Raw genomic sequence first — 18,651 nt, 5'->3', positions numbered from 1 at the left:
ATTAAAATCTGTGTTGAAAAGCATACTGTCTACTACAAGGTCATATCAATTCATATACATTATTCTGTAACTTCAGATGTACGATAAAATATCTCAACTTACTGTAACAAAGACTGTGAAACTAACCCCAGCATCCTCTACTGTGCAATAACTACATACTTCCAACGAAATAATAAACCATAAATTCTTGTAAAAAAAAAAATACATGAATAATATCACTTCACATCTATAAAAATATTGTATGTATAAATAAGGATAGAAATGTCTGCAAAGATATTCAAGAAAATATTAGGCAGACAGGTTAAATCTTGTTTTTTTTGTTTCTCTAAACTTTTTCCTTTTGGTTTATGTATGTTTTCTCACTTTCATTTTCCTGCAATGAGCCTAGTTTACATTTGAAAAATTAAATTACTAACAGAAAAGAAGCCCAACAACTAGGAACTGACCTGGCACACACAGTAAAGCCTTGAGGTTCTATTGAACATAAATAATTTCACAGAACACCAACATCAGGTGAGGCCACTCTGACCACAATGGTTCAAGACAAAAACAAAGCCATTCTGTAATCATGTCTGAATGTAGACAAAATCATAAAATTTTTTCAAACCACAAAAATGACTAAATATCCCCCTATTTTGGCTAGTATGAATGACTGCTCTTCGTTTTCAGTCACAGCTTTGGCCCTACTTCATTCCTCCAGTCCTTTAGATAAGATTAATATATCCCCAGTCATAGACTTGCCCCCACTTCCTGACAACACCAAATCCAGAGGAAAGCCTAGCTTACTTGAACACTTTCCCAAATCAGCAAACCCAAATCCTATTAAGTCCTTTGTAACATCCACTTACTGAGATCCCTACTATTCCTACCTAGTGGTATAAGTTCTCTCTTAAACCCAACTTGTTTAGCTAAAAGTGTGTTCTTAATGGAGAACACTGGCTTTAAAGATGTATGGATAGGGGCACCTAGGTAGCTCAGTCCGTTAAGTGTCTGACTTCAGCTCAGGTCACGATCTCAAGGTTCGTGGGTTCCAACCCCACGTGGGGCTCTGTGCTGAATGCTTGGTCAGAGCCTGGAGCCTCCTTCAGATTCTGCATCTCCTTCTCTCTCTGCCCCTCCCCCCCCTCGTGCTGTCTCATTGTCTCTCAAAAATAAAGTAATAAAAAAAATTTTTTTTAAATAAAGATGTATGGATAATGGTTTTTGCCCTTGGATGGTTCCCACCTCATATATAAACCTACAGGAAACTCAGAAGGTGCTGAACCTTCTGAAACATACAGTAAAATATACTAGGTATATACTAGATACATATACTAGATATATACTAGAAATGTAAATTTTCACCTCAATGGAAGAAGGACAAAACTAATACAAATCTCATGGAGCTCCTTTTCTCAGGAACTATATCTTGCACTGTTTGTCAAATATTTAGGATAGTACTAGCTCAGCGAAAAACATTCTGAACTGAATGATAACAAAAACATTTCAAAACTTGTGGATGCTTGCAGGGTCATGTAAATAAAAATATTAAAAATTAAAAAGGCAGAAAATTAATGATCTAAGCTTCCAGCTCAAGAAGCTAGATAAGTAATTCTTCAAATATATATATGTTAGAAAGAGAATAAAAGGGCAAAATTATCAATAAAACACAAAAATTCAACCATCAAAAATTGTTATTTTTAAAGATAAGGTTGATCACTTCCAAGCAAAACTATCAAGGAAAAAAAAAAAAGAAAACAAACTATCAATAAGATATCAAAACATGCCAAGGACATTACAAGAATATTATAAAGACCACTCTCATAAACATAGTTGCAAAAATTCCAATCAAAATATTAGTAACTAGGGTCACTGGACTGGCTCAGTTGGTACAGTATACAACCCTTGATCTTGGGGGTCATGAGTCTGAGCCCCACATGGGGTGTAGAGATTACTTAAATAAATACTTTAAAAAACATATCAATGGGGCGCCTGGGTGGCGCAGTCGGTTAAGCGTCCGACTTCAGCCAGGTCACGATCTCGCGGTCCGTGAGTTCGAGCCCCGCGTCAGGCTCTGGGCTGATGGCTCGGAGCCTGGAGCCTGTTTCCGATTCTGTGTCTCCCTCTCTCTCTGCCCCTCCCCCGTTCATGCTCTGTCTCTCTCTGTCCCAAAAAAATAAATAAAAGTTGAAAAAAAAAAAATTAAAAAAAAAAAAAAAAAAACATATCAATAACTAATATTTAAAAAGGAGAACACGTCACAACCAAATGGGGCTTACTCTAAAAAGCAAAGGTTTTCAACATTAAAAATTTTTTTAAAAAATCAATGTAATTCAGCTCAACAGAAAAATGGAGGAAAATCATGCAATCATCATGAGAAGCAAAAAAAAAAGTATACCATAAAATCAACACTCATGTATGATAAACACATGTGCAACTAAGAATAAAATGAAACTTCCTAGGATGCTTGGATGGCTTAGTCCATAGAACATGCAACTTTTCATCTTAGGGTCATCAGTACAAGCCCCACATTAGGGGCAGAGTTAACTTTAAAAAAAGAAAGTTTGGGGTGCCTGAGTGGCTCAGTTGGTTGAACATCTGACTCTTGACTTTGGCTCAGGTCATGATTTCACAGTCTGTGGGTTCAAGCACCACATTAGGCTCTGCACCATCAGTGCAGAGCCTGCTCAGGATTCTCTCCTTATCTCACTGCCCTTGCCCCACTCGTGCTCTCTCTCAAAAAAGTAAACATTTTTTTTTAAAGTTTAAAAACAAAAAGCAAAAATGTGGAGAAAAATTAAAGGACTAAATAAATGGGATATGCCTTGTTTATGGATTTTGAGACTCAATATTGTTAATGATTTTACTTCTCAAAAATCTATAGAGTCCACAAAGTATCAAACTTTCATCCAGTTTCTTTTGTGAAAATTGAAAAGTTGAGTCTACAATTTATATGGCAATTTAAAAAGTCAAGAATAGTCAAGAAAATTTTAAAGAACAAAGTTAAAACCCTGTATCATGGACTACAGTAATTATATCAGCTTCCAACAACCATAGTAAAGCCTGAGAGTAATCAAGATAGTACAGTACCAGCGCAACAGATAAAACAGACCAAAGGGACAGAACAACATAACCTGGCCCACATACAATGCAACCTGATTTATGACAATGATGACACTATAACGGGGAAAAGATGGCCTTTTCAATAAACAATAATGAGTCAACTGATAGCCACATGGAAAAAAAATTAATCATGATCCCTTCTACCTAACATCATACACAATTCTAGATCAAGATATAAAATATCAAAACAGTAAAGCTTGTACAAAACACAGAAGAATGAACATCTTCATGAGGTTGACACAGGAAGAGATCTCAAGACATAAAACAAGCAACCTATAAGGAAAAAAAATTCAAATACTGGTTTTAAGATTATCAAATATACTACTAAGAGTGAAAGTGCAAGCTACATTTTGGCAGACAATAATTGTAGTATTTATTTATTTGAAAAGGACTCAACTCAGGGTGCCTAGGTGGCTCAGTCAGTTAAGCAGCCGACTTCGGCTCAGGTCATGATCTCACAGTCTGTGAGTTCGAGCCCCGCGTCGGGCTCTGTGCTGACAGCTCAGAGCCTGGAGCCTGCTTCAGATCCTGTGTCTCCCTCTCTCTCTGACCCTCCCTCGTTCATGCTCTGTCTCTCTCTGTCTCAAAAATAAATAAACGTTAAAAAAAAAAAAAAAAAAGGACTCAACTCTACAACATATAAACAACATCTTCACAAAGGAAAAACTGAAAAATCAGCAAAAGATTTGAACAAGTACCTCAAAATAGAAGACATCCAAATATCCAACACACACACAAAAAAGATGCCCTTAGCCACCAGCAGAATGCAAATTACACCCATAAGGTATCCCTAATGCTCACAAGAATGATAAAAATAAAGACAAATAATACCAGCTGTTGGTAAAAATGAAACATACTGAAACTATCATATACTGCCATTATGGGTATAACTGGGCACAACCACTTTGGAAAACTGAAAATATGTAGTGAGGCTGAAAATACTTAAGCCAGATGACCTAGCAAGTCTAACTATTCACCTAACAGAAAGGGTCATTTATGTTCACCAAAAATATATATAATTATGTTTGTAACAGCATAATTTTTAATAGTCAAATACTGAAAACATCCCAAATGTCCATCAACAGTAGGAAATAAAGAAACAGAAGTGCATTCTCACAATGGAATAAGTTATTGTAAGAACTATATATACATGAATAAATCTCTCAAAATTTGAACAAAATCCAGCCCCAAAAACAAAAAAACAAAAATAGTCCACATGATTCCATTTAAAAAATTCATAAACAAAATTATGATGTAAGAAATCAGGATAGGAGTAATCTTTGGCTGGGGAGAGAGATGATGAATAATGACTACAGGGGAACATAAGAAGATTCAGGGGTACTGTTTCCCCAAATCCATTTCCTGACCTGGATACTTATTACACAGGTATGGTCATTTTGTAGGAACATTCATCAGGTTCTACACTCGATGAATTGTGTGCTTTTTATTATGTGTATCACTTCTCAACAATAAATAGACTTTTATTAAAAAGAGTTAACACAATATTCAGAGCGGGAGGAATGTATTTTCATGTTAATCTTCTCATTACCTTCAACGATTTTCCAATTTTACAAAGGTGTAAAAGCAATACACATTTGGAAGAAACCATACTTTGAATATGAATTTTGGGCTGGCGATATGCAGTTTGATCCTCTCATGATGATAGTTAACAGCAGTTGCAGCTCTCAGTCAACCACATGATCATGACAATAAACAACCAATGCACTTCCAACCATTCTGTACCCAAACAACTATTCTGTTTTTCACTTTCAGTACAGTATTCAATAAATTACATACAATATTCAATACTTTATTATAAAATAGTCTTTCTGTTAGATGATTTTACCCAACTGTAGGCAAATGTCAGTGTTCCGGGCACATTTAAGATAGGCTAAGCTAAGCTATGATGTGCAGTAGGTTACATGTGTTAAATGCATTTCTGATTTGGGGGATTTTTGACTTACAATGGGTTTATCAGGACATAACCACATCAGAAGTCAAAGTATACATATATATGAAATGAAATAAAATTTCTTAGTCTATTACATGCATTCTCAAAACAGGTATCACCAAAGAAGCAAGAAAAAGCTATTACAATGGTTTGTGGCTCACCAAAGCTCAATACTACCTGACAAAATCCTATTCTTTGGTATATAATTTCTGTTAGATAGAAATCAACAAAGCTTTTTAATTAATTTCATTTTAATTTTTGTTTCGAGAATAATTATTAAAAGGATTGAGAAACAATGGCCTACAACAAAGACATATTCAATAAATGTTTGTTTATGTATAGACTGATTGTAAAATACCTCAGAAATGCTCAGTTTGTAGAATGAGAAAATTATGGCCGAAATAAATTCCCTTACTTATCCAAAATCACACAATGGAAGAACAGGTTAAAAGCTGGTATTATGACTATTAATCTGTTCCAAGGATATCAAATTTGCTAGCATGATCCTAGACTCAGTGTAATATTGCTAAAGCATTTTGGGGGGAGAAAATAAAAGGCCTTAGAGGCTAAATCCTTGATGCCAGGTGTTTGCCAAATCACCCACAGTATCAAACAGCAGGCGTGCTGCCATCTGTTACAGGAGGTAAAAGTAAATGAAACCTAGCAGATAGATCCAACCTGAGAGGAGTTTCATCACTGAATCTACAATAAAATGCAAAATAATAAGAAACTGGCTAAAGGCACAATTCAATTCCCTGGCTATTGTTAGCATACTACCTAGAACAGAAAGCTAAAGACAGTTTTAGGGTGGGCTGTGATGTTAAATAGAGCCAGATTCCAACTGATCCAATCCAACATCAAACTGCTCACTTCAAAACCATCACAAAACAGAAAAATCATACTGAGCAGATTTACAGCTGTTTACCAAAATGATTCAGGTAACGAAGAGACAAAGTCAGGAAACTACTGACACCAGGGGAGATAGCGTAAAAGTTGTCTTATTTAGTGGGGTCAATATAGCTGGTTCCCTGAAGAACCTTTATTAACATGGCTCATAAGAATGGTTAAGTTAGGAGCAGTCTATGAAGACCATGCCATGTTTGAGCTAATGCAGGATCCATAGCTCAGTGACAGTCCTGAATGGCAGTGACTAACCCAAACAAGAGTGTCAGCCTGGTACAATGAATGAAAGTGGCTAGAAAGTTTGTTTATCCTGAGAAGGGGAAGTGTCCTGTCCCTCCTTTGCATGCAAAGTGGAATAATCCAGATGAAGGGCTGATATGCTATATATACAGACCATACTAGATTTGCTTTCCAGTGACCAAGATATTCAGTATGTCTCACCCCCAGGTCACTATGAATACTGTATGATAAAGATGGCTTCTTTTATGGGGCACCTGGGTACGTCAACTGGTTAAGCATCCAACTCTTTGTTTTGGCTCAGGTCATGATCTCATGGTTCATGGGTTCAAGCCCCGTGATGCGCTCGAGATGTTGGTGTGGAGCCTGCTTGGGATTCTCTCCCCTTCTCTCCCTGCCCCTCCCCTGTTTATTTATTATTAAAATAAGTAAATTTAATAAAAAAAAAAAAGATGGCTCCTTCTATATGGGTCCCCCACGTAACTTTACTGTTACCAACGCAAGAAACCATTCAGGATGCTTTATCAGACTTGCTGTCTAAAGCTTCACTTTATGGGTCTTAGGAATAATACCAAGAAAATTAGAATGGTTCACTAGGAAGTGGAAAGATAAGACAGATGGCAAATCGATTTGCCCCAACACAATGGAAGTTGTGAGGCTTTTTTTTGTTTGTTTTTTTGGGGTTTTTTTTTGAAAGACAGAGTGAGAGCACAAGTGTGCAAGCAGGGAAGAAGCAGAGGGGAAAGGAGAGACAATCATAAGCAAGCTCCACACCTAGTGAGATCATGACCTGAGTCGAAATCAAGAGTTGAACACTTAACCGACTTAGCCACTCAGCTGCCCCAAGATTATGGCTTTATTGACACTTAAAAGCTACAGTGGTATTAATAAACTTGAAGGTCTTCTTTAGACCCTCAAATCATAATTCAATACTTCTTTCAATATTTGACACTGTCCTGCAACTACAAACCCTGAGATGGTAAAAATATTAAATTCTACATATCAACTATGAAACTCCTTTAGTCCTAATGATTTAATATGCCAAACAGGGAACCTGTTTTGACACGTATTTATGGTCTAGAATGACCAGTTAACTACTGAATTTAAATGAATAAACTCTCATGCCAATAAAATAGTAAAGGCAAGTTTCAATTATTAAGCTAATGGTTGCTAAACCAACTAAAAAGCCTAGAAAGGTGGAAATTAATACGTATCAGTTCATTGTTTTGTGGAAGAAACCCTTGGATTCCATCGTCTTCCAAAATAATAAAATTAGAAGTATAATAATACCATTTTCATGTATCCCACTGGCAAAAATTTTTAAATTCAGTATCAGGGATTGGACAAGGTATAAGGAAAATCGTGTTCTCCAACACTGTATTGAGAAGTATAAATTAATGCAACTTTTGTGACAATTTGGTAATACGAAAGTGAGAAACAGCATGACAGTTTAATGAGTCAACTAGGATTGGCTGTAATACCCACTTATTCAAACACTAATCTAGATGCAGCTGTGAAGGTACGGTAGCTACACTTAACCTGTACAATCAGTTATGAGGGTGGGCTTCATCCAATCAGTTTAAGATATATAAAAATAAAACAAGTTTTAAGTTTTCCTGAAGAAATTCTACCTTAAGATGACAGCATCAACTCCTCCCTAAGTTTCTAGCCTATTACCCTGCCCTATATTTCAGACTTACCAGCCTCTACAAGTACATGAGCCAATTCTTTGAAATAAAGCCCACATACTATACCCGTAACTGGCACACAGTTTTTAACTTTTTAATTCCACTAGTAAGAACTCATTCTATGGATATACTTAGAAAAGTTATCCAAAACATATGTATAGGAGCAGTTCATGCAAAACTACTTTAACGTGCAAAAAATAGAAATGATTCAATGTTGTTTAAAAAATATGAGGCAGGGGTGCCTGGCTGGCTCAGTGGATGGACCATGCAACTCTTCAACGTTTATTTATTTTTGGGACAGAGAGAGACAGAGCATGAACGGGGGAGGGTCAGAGAGAGAGGGAGACACAGAATCGGAAACAGGCTCCAGGCTCCGAGCCATCAGCCCAGAGCCTGACGCGGGGCTCGAACTCACGGACCGCGAGATCGTGACCTGGCTGAAGTCGGACGCTTAACCGACTGCGCCACCCAGGCACCCCTGGACCATGCAACTCTTGATCTCAGGGTCATGAGCTCAAGTCCCATGTTGGGTGTAGAGATTATTTTTAAAAAATTTAAAAAAAAAAAGGTTAAAAAATATGAGGTAGATTACATATACTGACACAGGAGGATGCCTAAGATATATTATTTTAAAATCCAAGATACAGAATAACTCTGTTGCATTACAAAAGGGATATAGTAATACTTACTAGTATTTATTAATATAGGTAATATGTGCCCGGATAAACCCATAATCTGATTTTTTAGAAGTTCAAAAAAACTGCTCACAAAATTACTGTGGGGAGAATGAATGGAAGTTGGAAGTTGAGAGAGTTACACTTTTTACTTTTCATTTTACATAGTCTTGTATATTTTTTAAATATTTTATTAAAAGCATATATTATTTGTATTTTTTTAAACAAAACCAACACATTTAGACAGTATATGAACCTTTCTAATTTTCTAGTTTATACTCCTCACAATTTTTGTTGGTTTGTTTGGTTTTTATTGAGAGAGAGAGAAAGAGAGAGAGAGAGAGAGAAAGCACAGGGGAGGGGCAGAGAGAGAGGGAGAGAGAGAATCTGAGGCAGGTTCTGCACTGACAAGCAGCAATCCCGACTGGGGCTCGAACTCAGGAACCGTGAGATCATGACCTGAGCTGAAGTCAGTCACTTAACTGACTGAGCCACCAAGGCACAGCTCTTCAAAAATTTTTAAACTTCATTTTAATAATTCAGGAACATGATGTTCAACATGACCAAATATTATATTTATGGCTATAAAAAATTATAGTCAATATCATACAAACACGGGAAAGTGAAAGGCCGCATAAAAAAAAGGACTACATAATTACATACTTGGTATGATCCTAACTATGCAAAAGAAGGTAATGAAAAAACAACTGATTTTTTTTCATAAAATATGGATCAGAAATGGTTTTTCTCCCTATTCAAACTTTCAATACTGTGATATATCTTTGTAGTAAAACTAAATTATTTCACATTCATGTCCCTTATAAAAGGAAATTCATACTCAGTATATTATTTTCTCATAGTACTGACTTGCAAAAAAAATTTTTTTTCAATATATGAAATTTATTGTCAAACTGGTTTCCATACAACACCCAGTGCTCATCCCAAAAGGTGCCCTCTTCAATACCCATCACCCACCCTCCCCTCCCTCCCACCCTCCATCAACCCTCAGTTTGTTCTCAGTTTTTAAGAGTCTTTTATGCTTTGGTTCTCTCCCACTCTAACCCCTTTTTTTTTTCCTTCCCCTCCCCCATGGGTTTCTGTTAAGTTTCTCAGGATCCACATAAGAATGAAAACATATGGTATCTGTCTTTCTCTGTATGGCTCATTTCACTTAGCATCACACTCTCCAGTTCCATCCATATTGCTACAAAGGGCCATGTTTCATTCTTTCTCATTGCCACGTAGTACTCCATTGTGTATATAAACCACAATTTCTTTATCCATTCATCAGTTGATGGACATTTAGGCTCTTTCCATAATTTGGCTATTGTTGAGAGTGCTGCTAGAAACATTGGGGTACAAGTGCCCCTATGCATCAGCACTCCTGTATCCCTTGGGTAAATTCCTAGCAGTGCTATTGCTGGGTCATAGGGTAGATCTATTTTTAATTTTTTGAGGAACCTCCACACTGTTTTCCAGAGTTGATTTGCAAAAAATTACTAAAGAAAAACAGTTAGAAAAGAAGAGAAGAGAAGAGAAGAGAAGAGAAGAGAAGAGAAGAGAAGAGAAGAGAAGAGAAGAGAAAAGGAAAGAAAAGAAAAACGAAACGAAACTGCTATTGTGGAGCGCCTGGGTGGCTCAGGTGGTTAAGCATCTGACTTCAGCTTAGGTCATGATCTTGTGGTTTATGAGTTCAAGCCCTGCCTCTAGCGCTGTGCTGACAGCTCAGAGCCTGAGCCTGCTTCAGATTCTGTGTCTCCCTCTCTCTCTCTACCGGTCCTCCACTCATGCTCTGTCTCTCTCTCTCTCAAAAATAAATAAACATTAAAAAAAAAAAACAAAAAAAAAAAAACACCTGTTATTGTGACTACCACTAGAGGGAGGGAGAGATTAGGACCAGGAAGTAAAATGGAGATATTCTGGGTTGCTGATATTTTCTTTACCATGGTTTGGGTTACACAGTATTTGTTCTACAAAAAAATTTACATTTCATAGATTTTTCTGTATGTTTATTATATCTCACGATTTTTAAAAGGATGATAAAAATTTATTTACAGCCCATCTATTATATCAAAGAGCAAAATAACTCCTCAGAAGACAAAATATTTCTCAAGTGAGATATCTAGCCTCTGATTCCTTAAGTATAGGTCTTCTATTACCTCCCTATCTTTGTCACCCCCCCAAAAAAAAAATCCTTAAGCTTCTCTGTTCCCTCACCTGCAAACAAGCAATTAACTCCTTCGTATTTATTTTCCGAAATGCCCAATCTGCCCTTTATTTTCATCTCCAAGGCCACTGTCCTTATTTGAGTAGCAGCAACTCTTGTCTGAACTAACAGTCCTCCTAGGTTAAGTTTTTCTCCAACATTTTTTAATGTGATACTCAGACAAAAATATATTTATCATCTAATTCAGTACCATACTTTCATATGAAAAAAGCTTCACCTTATTATTTGCAAGACTCTCTGATCTATCCTATTGCATCCTATTTTAACTCATCTTTTTAAACTGTAGTAGTTTCAACCCACTCTGCTGACTTAGCATTCTATTCATGTGGGGTAACCACTAGTTTCAAAACCAATGTCCTAAGTGGATCACTTATTCCCCAATTCAAAACATCTCATTCAACTACAGTTGCCTTCAATATAGCCTGCTACTGCTTTTAAAAAATACATACTATAACTCACCTCCTTAAAAACATTCAATGGCTTCCATTATGTCCTAGATAATAAAATATCACCTCCTTAATGAAGCACAAAACCTTCATATCTAACAACTCCCTTTCTCAAAAATCAGTCCTACTACTCTTGTTCACACTCCATTTGGCCCAAAATATTCAGTCTAGCTTTGTTCTTTCCCCCTTATAGTCTAGCTTTGTGAAAGTAGTTTTTTTCATTGCCCAGAAATGCTTCCCCATTCCATCTGACCATATATTTCCTTCAAAGCTCAGTTCAGGTATCCCCTCCTCTAGGAAGTGTTCCCTTCTACATTTTCCCATGCCTACCTTTTGTTACAGTTAGTTGTACAAAAGGATGCTGCTTAAAGTTAATATCATGCTAGGGCTGGGGGGGGGGGGGGGGGCTGAATCAGTTAAACGTCTGACCCTTGATTTCAGCTCCAGTCATGATCACACAATACATGAGTTCGAACCCCACATTGGGCTCTGTGCTGACAGTGTGGAGCCTGCTTGGGATTCTCTCTCCCCCTCCCCCCCTCTCTCTCACAATAAACAAACTTGAAAAATATTGAAAAAAAAAGGTTATAAAATAGCATCGTGCCTGTTACAAAAAATGTACGTCAGAATTACTGAATTTCAGGGGCACCTGGGTGGCTCAGTCGGTTAGGTGTCCGACTTCAGCTCAGGTCATGATCTCATGGTCCATGGGTTCATGCCCCGCATCAGGCTCTGTGCTGACCGCTCAGGGCCTGGATGCAGCCTGTTTCAGATTCTGTGTCTCCCTCTCTCTCTGACCCTCACCCGTTCATGCTCTCTCTCTGTCTCAAAAATAAATAAAAACATTTTTAAAAAATTAAAAAAAAAAAGAATTACTGAATTTTAGGAGCTTACAATTCAGATGAATTATTCCACTTACAAATGGGGGAGGGTGCTGGGGGAGATGGGAGGGGAAAAGTTGGAAGCATGTAGTACTAAAATATACCATGCAGAACTTTATGCATTTCATTTCTTAGGATATTCTATTAGTAGTAAAGTAGTAAAAACTGGTGCTAGTAGTAAAATTACTATTAGTAATAAAGTAGTATTTTTTTTTCTAGAAAATAAGACATAACAGTTTTACAATTTGTTTAATGGCAACTGGTAATCATCACATTGGCAATGGTTATCTTCAAAAGTTGTTACACTAGCTTTGCTGTCATTCTCAAGGATGATCAGATACCTAGAGTCACAGACATTTTCCACGGATGCATCATGTAAGTCAGAGTTGGTTTATCACCAGCATTGATAAAACCAGACCTAGGGAAAGAGCTAAGTCTGGGGACACATGCATGGTCTTAATATAGCGAATGTTTAGCCTGCCCTGATTATTACAAAATCGATAAAGTAGTATTAAGTGGTAAATTCTACTATTTTCTACCAGTCTGCTGCTTTCCAAGGTAGATAAAAATCCTGTTTCAGAGATTTAAAAACTTGCCAAAGGTTACAAATAGCTGGTATCAGGATTCAAAAACCATCCTCTTTCTACCACATTATGCTGAAGCCCCCCAAAACAGGTCAAGTTACTTGTTTAGTCCAAATCAGACAGCTGTTAATACCTGAAAATGAACTAGCGTATTAGGCTTCTGACTTTTTAATCCCATCTTAATAAAAGACATGGGAGCCTATCAAACATTCATCTTTGGGAAGCCTAGCTGGCTCAGGGTCTCTTGCTCTCAGAGTCAAGAGTTCAAGCCCCACGTTGGGTGGAGATTACTTTAAAAAAAACAAAAAAAATTAAGGGCTCCTGGGCGGCTCAGTCAGTTAGGCATCCAACTTTGGCTCAGGTCATAATCTCACGGGTCATGGGATGGAGCTCTGCGTCGGGCTCTGTACTGAAACCTCAGAGCCTGGAACCTGCTTCACATTCTGTGTCTCCTTCTCTCTGCCCCTCCCCCGTTCACACTCTGTATCTCTCTCAAAAATAAACATTAAAACAAATTTTTTTTTAAATTACACATCTTTCATAGGAGCCTATCAAACATCATACATCTCTCTTAGCCACAGTCAACAGAGTCTTAGGGCCTACCACCCATCAAATACTTTATTACAAAACACTGAAAACAGAAAGAGGAGGAACAGAAAATGGAAAATTGGACCCAACCATTTATATTAAAAGTTATGCTGAGGGGCACATGGGTGGCCCAGTTGGTTAAGCTTGGACTCTTGATTTTGGCTCAGGTCATGACCTCACCTTTGGTGGATTCAGGGGATCATGTTCTGCACTGACAGTGGGGAGCTCGCTTGGAATTCTCTCTCTCCCTCTTTCTCTGCCCCTCTCCCTCAACCCACATGCACATGCACTCTTTCTGTCAAAAAAGTTTGAAAAAAAATTTTTTTTAAGTTACGTCGAGGGGCGCCTGGGTGGCTCAGTCGGTTGAGCGTCCAACTTCGCCTCAGGTCCTGATCTCACGGTTTGTGAGTTCGAGCCTCATATCGGGATCTGTGCTGACAGCTCAGAGCCTGGAGCCTGCTTCGGATTCTGTGTCTCCTATCTCTGCCCCTCCCCCACTTGTGCTCTGACTCTCTCTGCCTCTCAAAAATAAGATAAATGTAAAAAAAAATTTTTTTTATTAAAAAAAACTTATGTTGACAAAACTGTGAACCCTTATTATTTATCTACATGACTTAAAGTTCATATAAATATCATATCCTCCTGGCATACTTAATACATTACTTGAATCTACCTAAGACTTTTCAGAAACTTCTCAAAGTAAGGAAAAAACTCATCTTTCTAAAAACAGAAAAGAGGGCACCTGGGTGGCTTAGTTGGTGAGACGTCTGACTCTCGATTTTAGATCAGGTCATGATCTCAAGATTCATGGGTTTGAGCCATGGGTCGTCAGGCTCTGCATTGGCAGCACAGAGCCTGCTTGGGATTCTTTCTCTACCCCATCCTGGCCCACACTTGCTCTCAATACAAACTATCTCTCCTTCTCTCAAAATAAATGCATACAATAAAAAATAAAAAAATAAAAAAATAAAAAGCCCAGGTGGCTCAGTCGGTTGAGCGCTGAACTCTTAATTTAGCTGAACTCTTAATTTCGGCTTGGGTCATGATCTCACACTTCCGTTCCAGCCTACTATGGGACTCTTGTGCTGATAGTGTAGAGCCTGCTTGGGATTCTCTCTCTGCCCCTCCCCTGCTTGCACATGCAAGCTCTTGGGGGTACGTTCTCAAAATAAATAAACTTAAAAAAAAATAAATAAATACCTGAAACTAATGTAACATTGTGTGTCAACTATACCTTAAAAAAAAGGGGTGGGGGAGAATTAAGTTAGAACAGTAAAGACACAGCTTACTAGAACACTCTCTCTCTCTCTCTCTGTTTTGATTCTTCATTTAAAAAATTAAATAATATTGATATTAAAATAAGAAGGCTTATAGATTTTTAATAGACTATTTTAGTAACCATTTCCAACATGGCTAGATAAAGAGAAGAAAGGGGATATGGAAACTGCTATGTAGCTACAAACCAAACACAGCACTGGTTTCCAAGACAGTCCATGTATGCTTAAAAAAAAGGGGGGATTTCAAAACTATGCATCCAATAACATGGAAAAACTTGTAGTACAAAAAGGAAAAAACTGTATGCTTTTTAAATGTTCTTCTGTAATCTTCACATATTAATATGAATGTTCATTCTAAAAACACTACATTATGACTTTATTTATCTTCCCCATCTGACTAGGAATTTCAGTAAAATATTATGAAATAAAAAGCACTGACTGGTATTATTGTTTCAAATGTACTCTATCTACTCTAGGGCAGTACAGTACACTCAAAAAAGCTCACCACCCCTTTTATACTTTGTTCTTTCAATTTTGTATGAATAGGAAAACCAAAAACTTAACTTGTTAAAATCCCATCTAAAATGAGATACAGCATTCCATGTGTCTCTTAAGTTCTGAGCAAAGACTGGGCCCTATATCATTTTGACTGCATCAAAGTCTTTTTTGCTGGCTTCTGGATTTTCCAATATATTCTGGACAGTTCAGCTGACATGAGTAATCGTCAAGTAAAGTAAGTGTTAGTAGACTTAGCCTGTAAGGTATGTTTAAAGAATATTTTCATTACATAAAAATTTTAGAAAAAAATGGGCTACATACCAGTATTAATCTGTTGACCATATGATACATACTTCCCTTCTGAAATGTGAATGATTATCTTTATACTTCAAAGGAAATAAAAGCAAATCTCAAAAGAAATATTCCCATTGGGATTTACTAAAGAAATCCTAAAGCATCATAAAGAAGAGTTTAGAGGGGCATCTAGCTAGCTCAGTTGGTAGAGCATGACACTCTTGATCTCAGGGTTCTGAGTTCGCCCCACAATGGGTGTAGAAATTACTTTAAAATAAAATCTTAAAAAATTTTTTAAAAAAGTAAAGAAGAGTTTAGAATGACGGAATTTGGGAGTCAGATTTTCCCAGGTTCAGAAACCACCAATAAATAACCATCAAGTCAGACTTTCTAATCAAAAGAGTTGTTTGCTCATGGAATGATTATATTTCTAATAATCATCCTTACAGCAAAGTAAGTGGTAGTATTTACCTTTTTTTTTTTAATTTTTTTAACATTTATTCAGTTTTGAGAGACAGAAACAGAGTATGAACAGGGGAGGAGAAGAGAGAGAGGGAGACACAGAATCTGAAGCAGGCTCCAGGCTACGAGCTGTCAGCACAGAGCCCGATGCGGGGCTCAAACTCACAAACCAAGAGATCATGACCTGAGCCGAAGTGGTTCACTTAACCGACTGAGCCACCCAGGCACCCCTGGTAGTATTTATCTTCACTGACAAGTATATTAGAAATTTGGATTATGAGTGCAAAGGTCTTAAAGTCAAAAGTTGCTATGTAGATAAAAGGCAAGAGTCAATCCCAAGTACTTTCCAATAACCAAAAAGTTCCCATTTTGTCCCTTTTTTACCTCTACCCTGGCTTTATCTCACTAATTCCACCTAAAAAAAAAGAAAAAAAAAGTACCTAATAGTGTTGTTTGTAGGATTAAGTGATAAAACATACAGATCACCTAATTCACAATCTGGAACACTGGTACCACAGGATAGCTATTTTTACTGTTCTACAGACAAATACACCAACAGAAACACGAGTCTCAAGCTTAAAACTTTAAACTCTCTACTTAAAAAGTAGCATAGTTCGCCAGCACCAAAGTTTCCCAGTAAGCAGCACTGTCTTTAATTAGTATGCTTAGTTTATAATTGACTTTCAGAGTATAAATCATTTTAATAAATATAAAAATTTTCTGTAATAAACTACAAATAAGTTAATAAAATAAGGAGTTCTGAGTTTCAATTGGAAGGTTCAATTTTGGAAGTTTGAACTAATTTAACTTTTTTAATTAAAGGAAATATAGCATACTAATTTTTTTTAATTACACATGAAAATCATTTTGGAGTCACTACGTCCTGTTTAGTTGGCTAACGCTCCCTTAAAATTTCAAAATTCCGAACAATTTTTTTCCTAAAACACATGAGTCCTTTTAATCTGCTCAAAACTCTTCTAGTCAACAAGAACTGAAACTAACACTCCTGAAAGCCCAAGTGTCAGGAACTGTTCCGGGGCCCTAGAGCACTGTTCATGTTTTATTCATCTTTGTATAGGTGACTACTTTAGCAAAGAATCTGAAATACTGTGAAGTCAATAACACTAATGAATAAATTAGTCAACAAAACAAACCAGATGATTTGGCTACCTCTTAAACAGATCTGAAACAAATTCCAAATACCTCAGCCTTCAAAATTATTGACTTTCATGTGTGTATGCAAGGAAAATGGAGGTTCGTTGTCACAGATCCCGAAACTCTAAAAGTTAAATTAATATTCAAAATGTCACGTATACTAAATCATACCTTATTAGAAATAAGTTATTAGAAAACGCCTAGATCTCTAAAGATTTTTCTCCCAATTTTTGTCTATCAATATGACACACTGATCGACCTAACATCAGACATTGCTAGTTTTACTAAGACGAATAAAAAAATTCAGAAACACCGATTCAAATAAAATATGTGTAGAGCTACCTAAGAACTCAATCGAGTAATGCCTGACCATGGTTATTACTTTGAAATCGAATACTCTCGCCATTCCGAAGGTTCGAGACGATAATGCAGGGTGAGACCTCCAGGGGAGTTATCCGCCAGGAGGGGTGGCAGGCAAAGTGGGGGGAGGGAGGGGAAGGGGGTGGGGGAAGGGGATGGGGGAGGGGGTACGGGTGGAGGGAAGGGGGTGGGGGTACGGGCGGGGGGAAGGGGGTGGGGGGAGGGGTGGGAAGGGGAAGGAAAAGACCAGATGAATTAATTAAAGCATTATCCGAGTAAGGAGAGAAGGTAACTAGAGACGACAGAAGAGGACCCCCTAGCAAGGAGAATGGAAAAGGTTCCTTTTGCAGTTAGAAAGGCCAGGGGAGTGGGAGGAGGGGCAACTATCAACAGGGATTTTCCCGGTGTGAATGGGTGCGTCACGTACGTAGCTGATTCCAGAAAGAAAATCTGCCCTAAGGACAACCTCGCTAAGCAATTGTGAAGGAAGGGGGAGTGACCTTCCTAGGTTTGATGGAGGAAACACACAGGGTCACTTCCCAGAGGACTGAGGAAAAAGACGTTCCCGTTGGTTCTCTCGGGTCGACAGAGAACTAAAGGGATTGTGAGAACCCCCCGGGGCCGAGTCTGGGCTGTGAGAGACCCCGTACTGAGATGTGGGCGTTACCTGCAGGGTCACCTCTTCAGGGTCCCAATGCGGCCGCAGGTGTTGCAGGAGGCTGAGGGCCCCCTCCCGGCAACGCTGCTCCTCCTGATCCTGAACCGTGACGTCCAACTTGGGCACCTCCGGGGAGCCGGGCGGAACGTGGATGTAATTGGCCATGGCCCAGGCGACGGCAGAGACTACCACCACGACGACGGCGACGGCGACCACGAGAACGGCGGGCGCCGACAGGCTGGTGGATCCTTCCGTCCCGGGGCGCCCTCGCGGGAGGGCTAGGGGCGCTCAGACTGACGGGCGAGCGGTAGGAAAACGGCTGGACACGACACTCTCACCGACCCAGGTCTGAACAGCAGCTGAACTGAGCCGGAGATGTTCACGGGAAAAATTCCGCTCGTCTGCACTCCACCGCCGGCGGCCGCGAAGCATGCCGGGACTGGCCTGACGCTAGCGTCACGCGCAGGGCGGGGCCTCCGCCTGCGTCAGTTGGCTGAAGACGACTTTCTAGCCGCAAGCACAATGGGTGACTGCAGCTAGCTCGGTACCTAGGTCGTCTAAAGCTCGTCCCGCTTGCTTTTAATCTGAAAACGCAGGCTCCTCTTCCGGAATGAGCCTGAGCTCTGCGAAGACTCGAAAGGCTGTGAAGCTTTAGATCACATGATC

At 38.5% G+C, this 18,651-nt stretch overlaps 1 protein-coding gene and 1 non-coding gene across 2 annotated transcripts in view; both read right to left on the bottom strand.

The window, feature by feature from the left end:
• ETNK1 (ethanolamine kinase 1) overlaps nucleotides 1–18,416 on the bottom strand; it is a 67,614-nt gene extending 49,198 nt beyond the window's left edge. Inside the window, exon 1 of the mRNA XM_030321930.1 lies at nucleotides 17,995–18,416. Coding sequence (XP_030177790.1) covers nucleotides 17,995–18,150 — 156 coding nt within the window. The 5' untranslated portion in view covers nucleotides 18,151–18,416. The remainder of the gene's footprint in view (nucleotides 1–17,994) is intronic.
• LOC115519591 lies at nucleotides 12,499–12,630 on the bottom strand. The gene has a single exon (XR_003970587.1). It is a non-coding gene; the product is annotated as a small nucleolar RNA SNORA72 (small nucleolar RNA).
• Nucleotides 18,417–18,651: the final 235 nt, after the last annotated feature.

The sequence above is a fragment of the Lynx canadensis genome, chromosome B4 (genome assembly GCF_007474595.2).
Source record: "Lynx canadensis isolate LIC74 chromosome B4, mLynCan4.pri.v2, whole genome shotgun sequence".
NCBI lineage: Eukaryota > Metazoa > Chordata > Mammalia > Carnivora > Felidae > Lynx > Lynx canadensis.
This window is presented reverse-complemented; position numbering and strand designations above follow the sequence as displayed.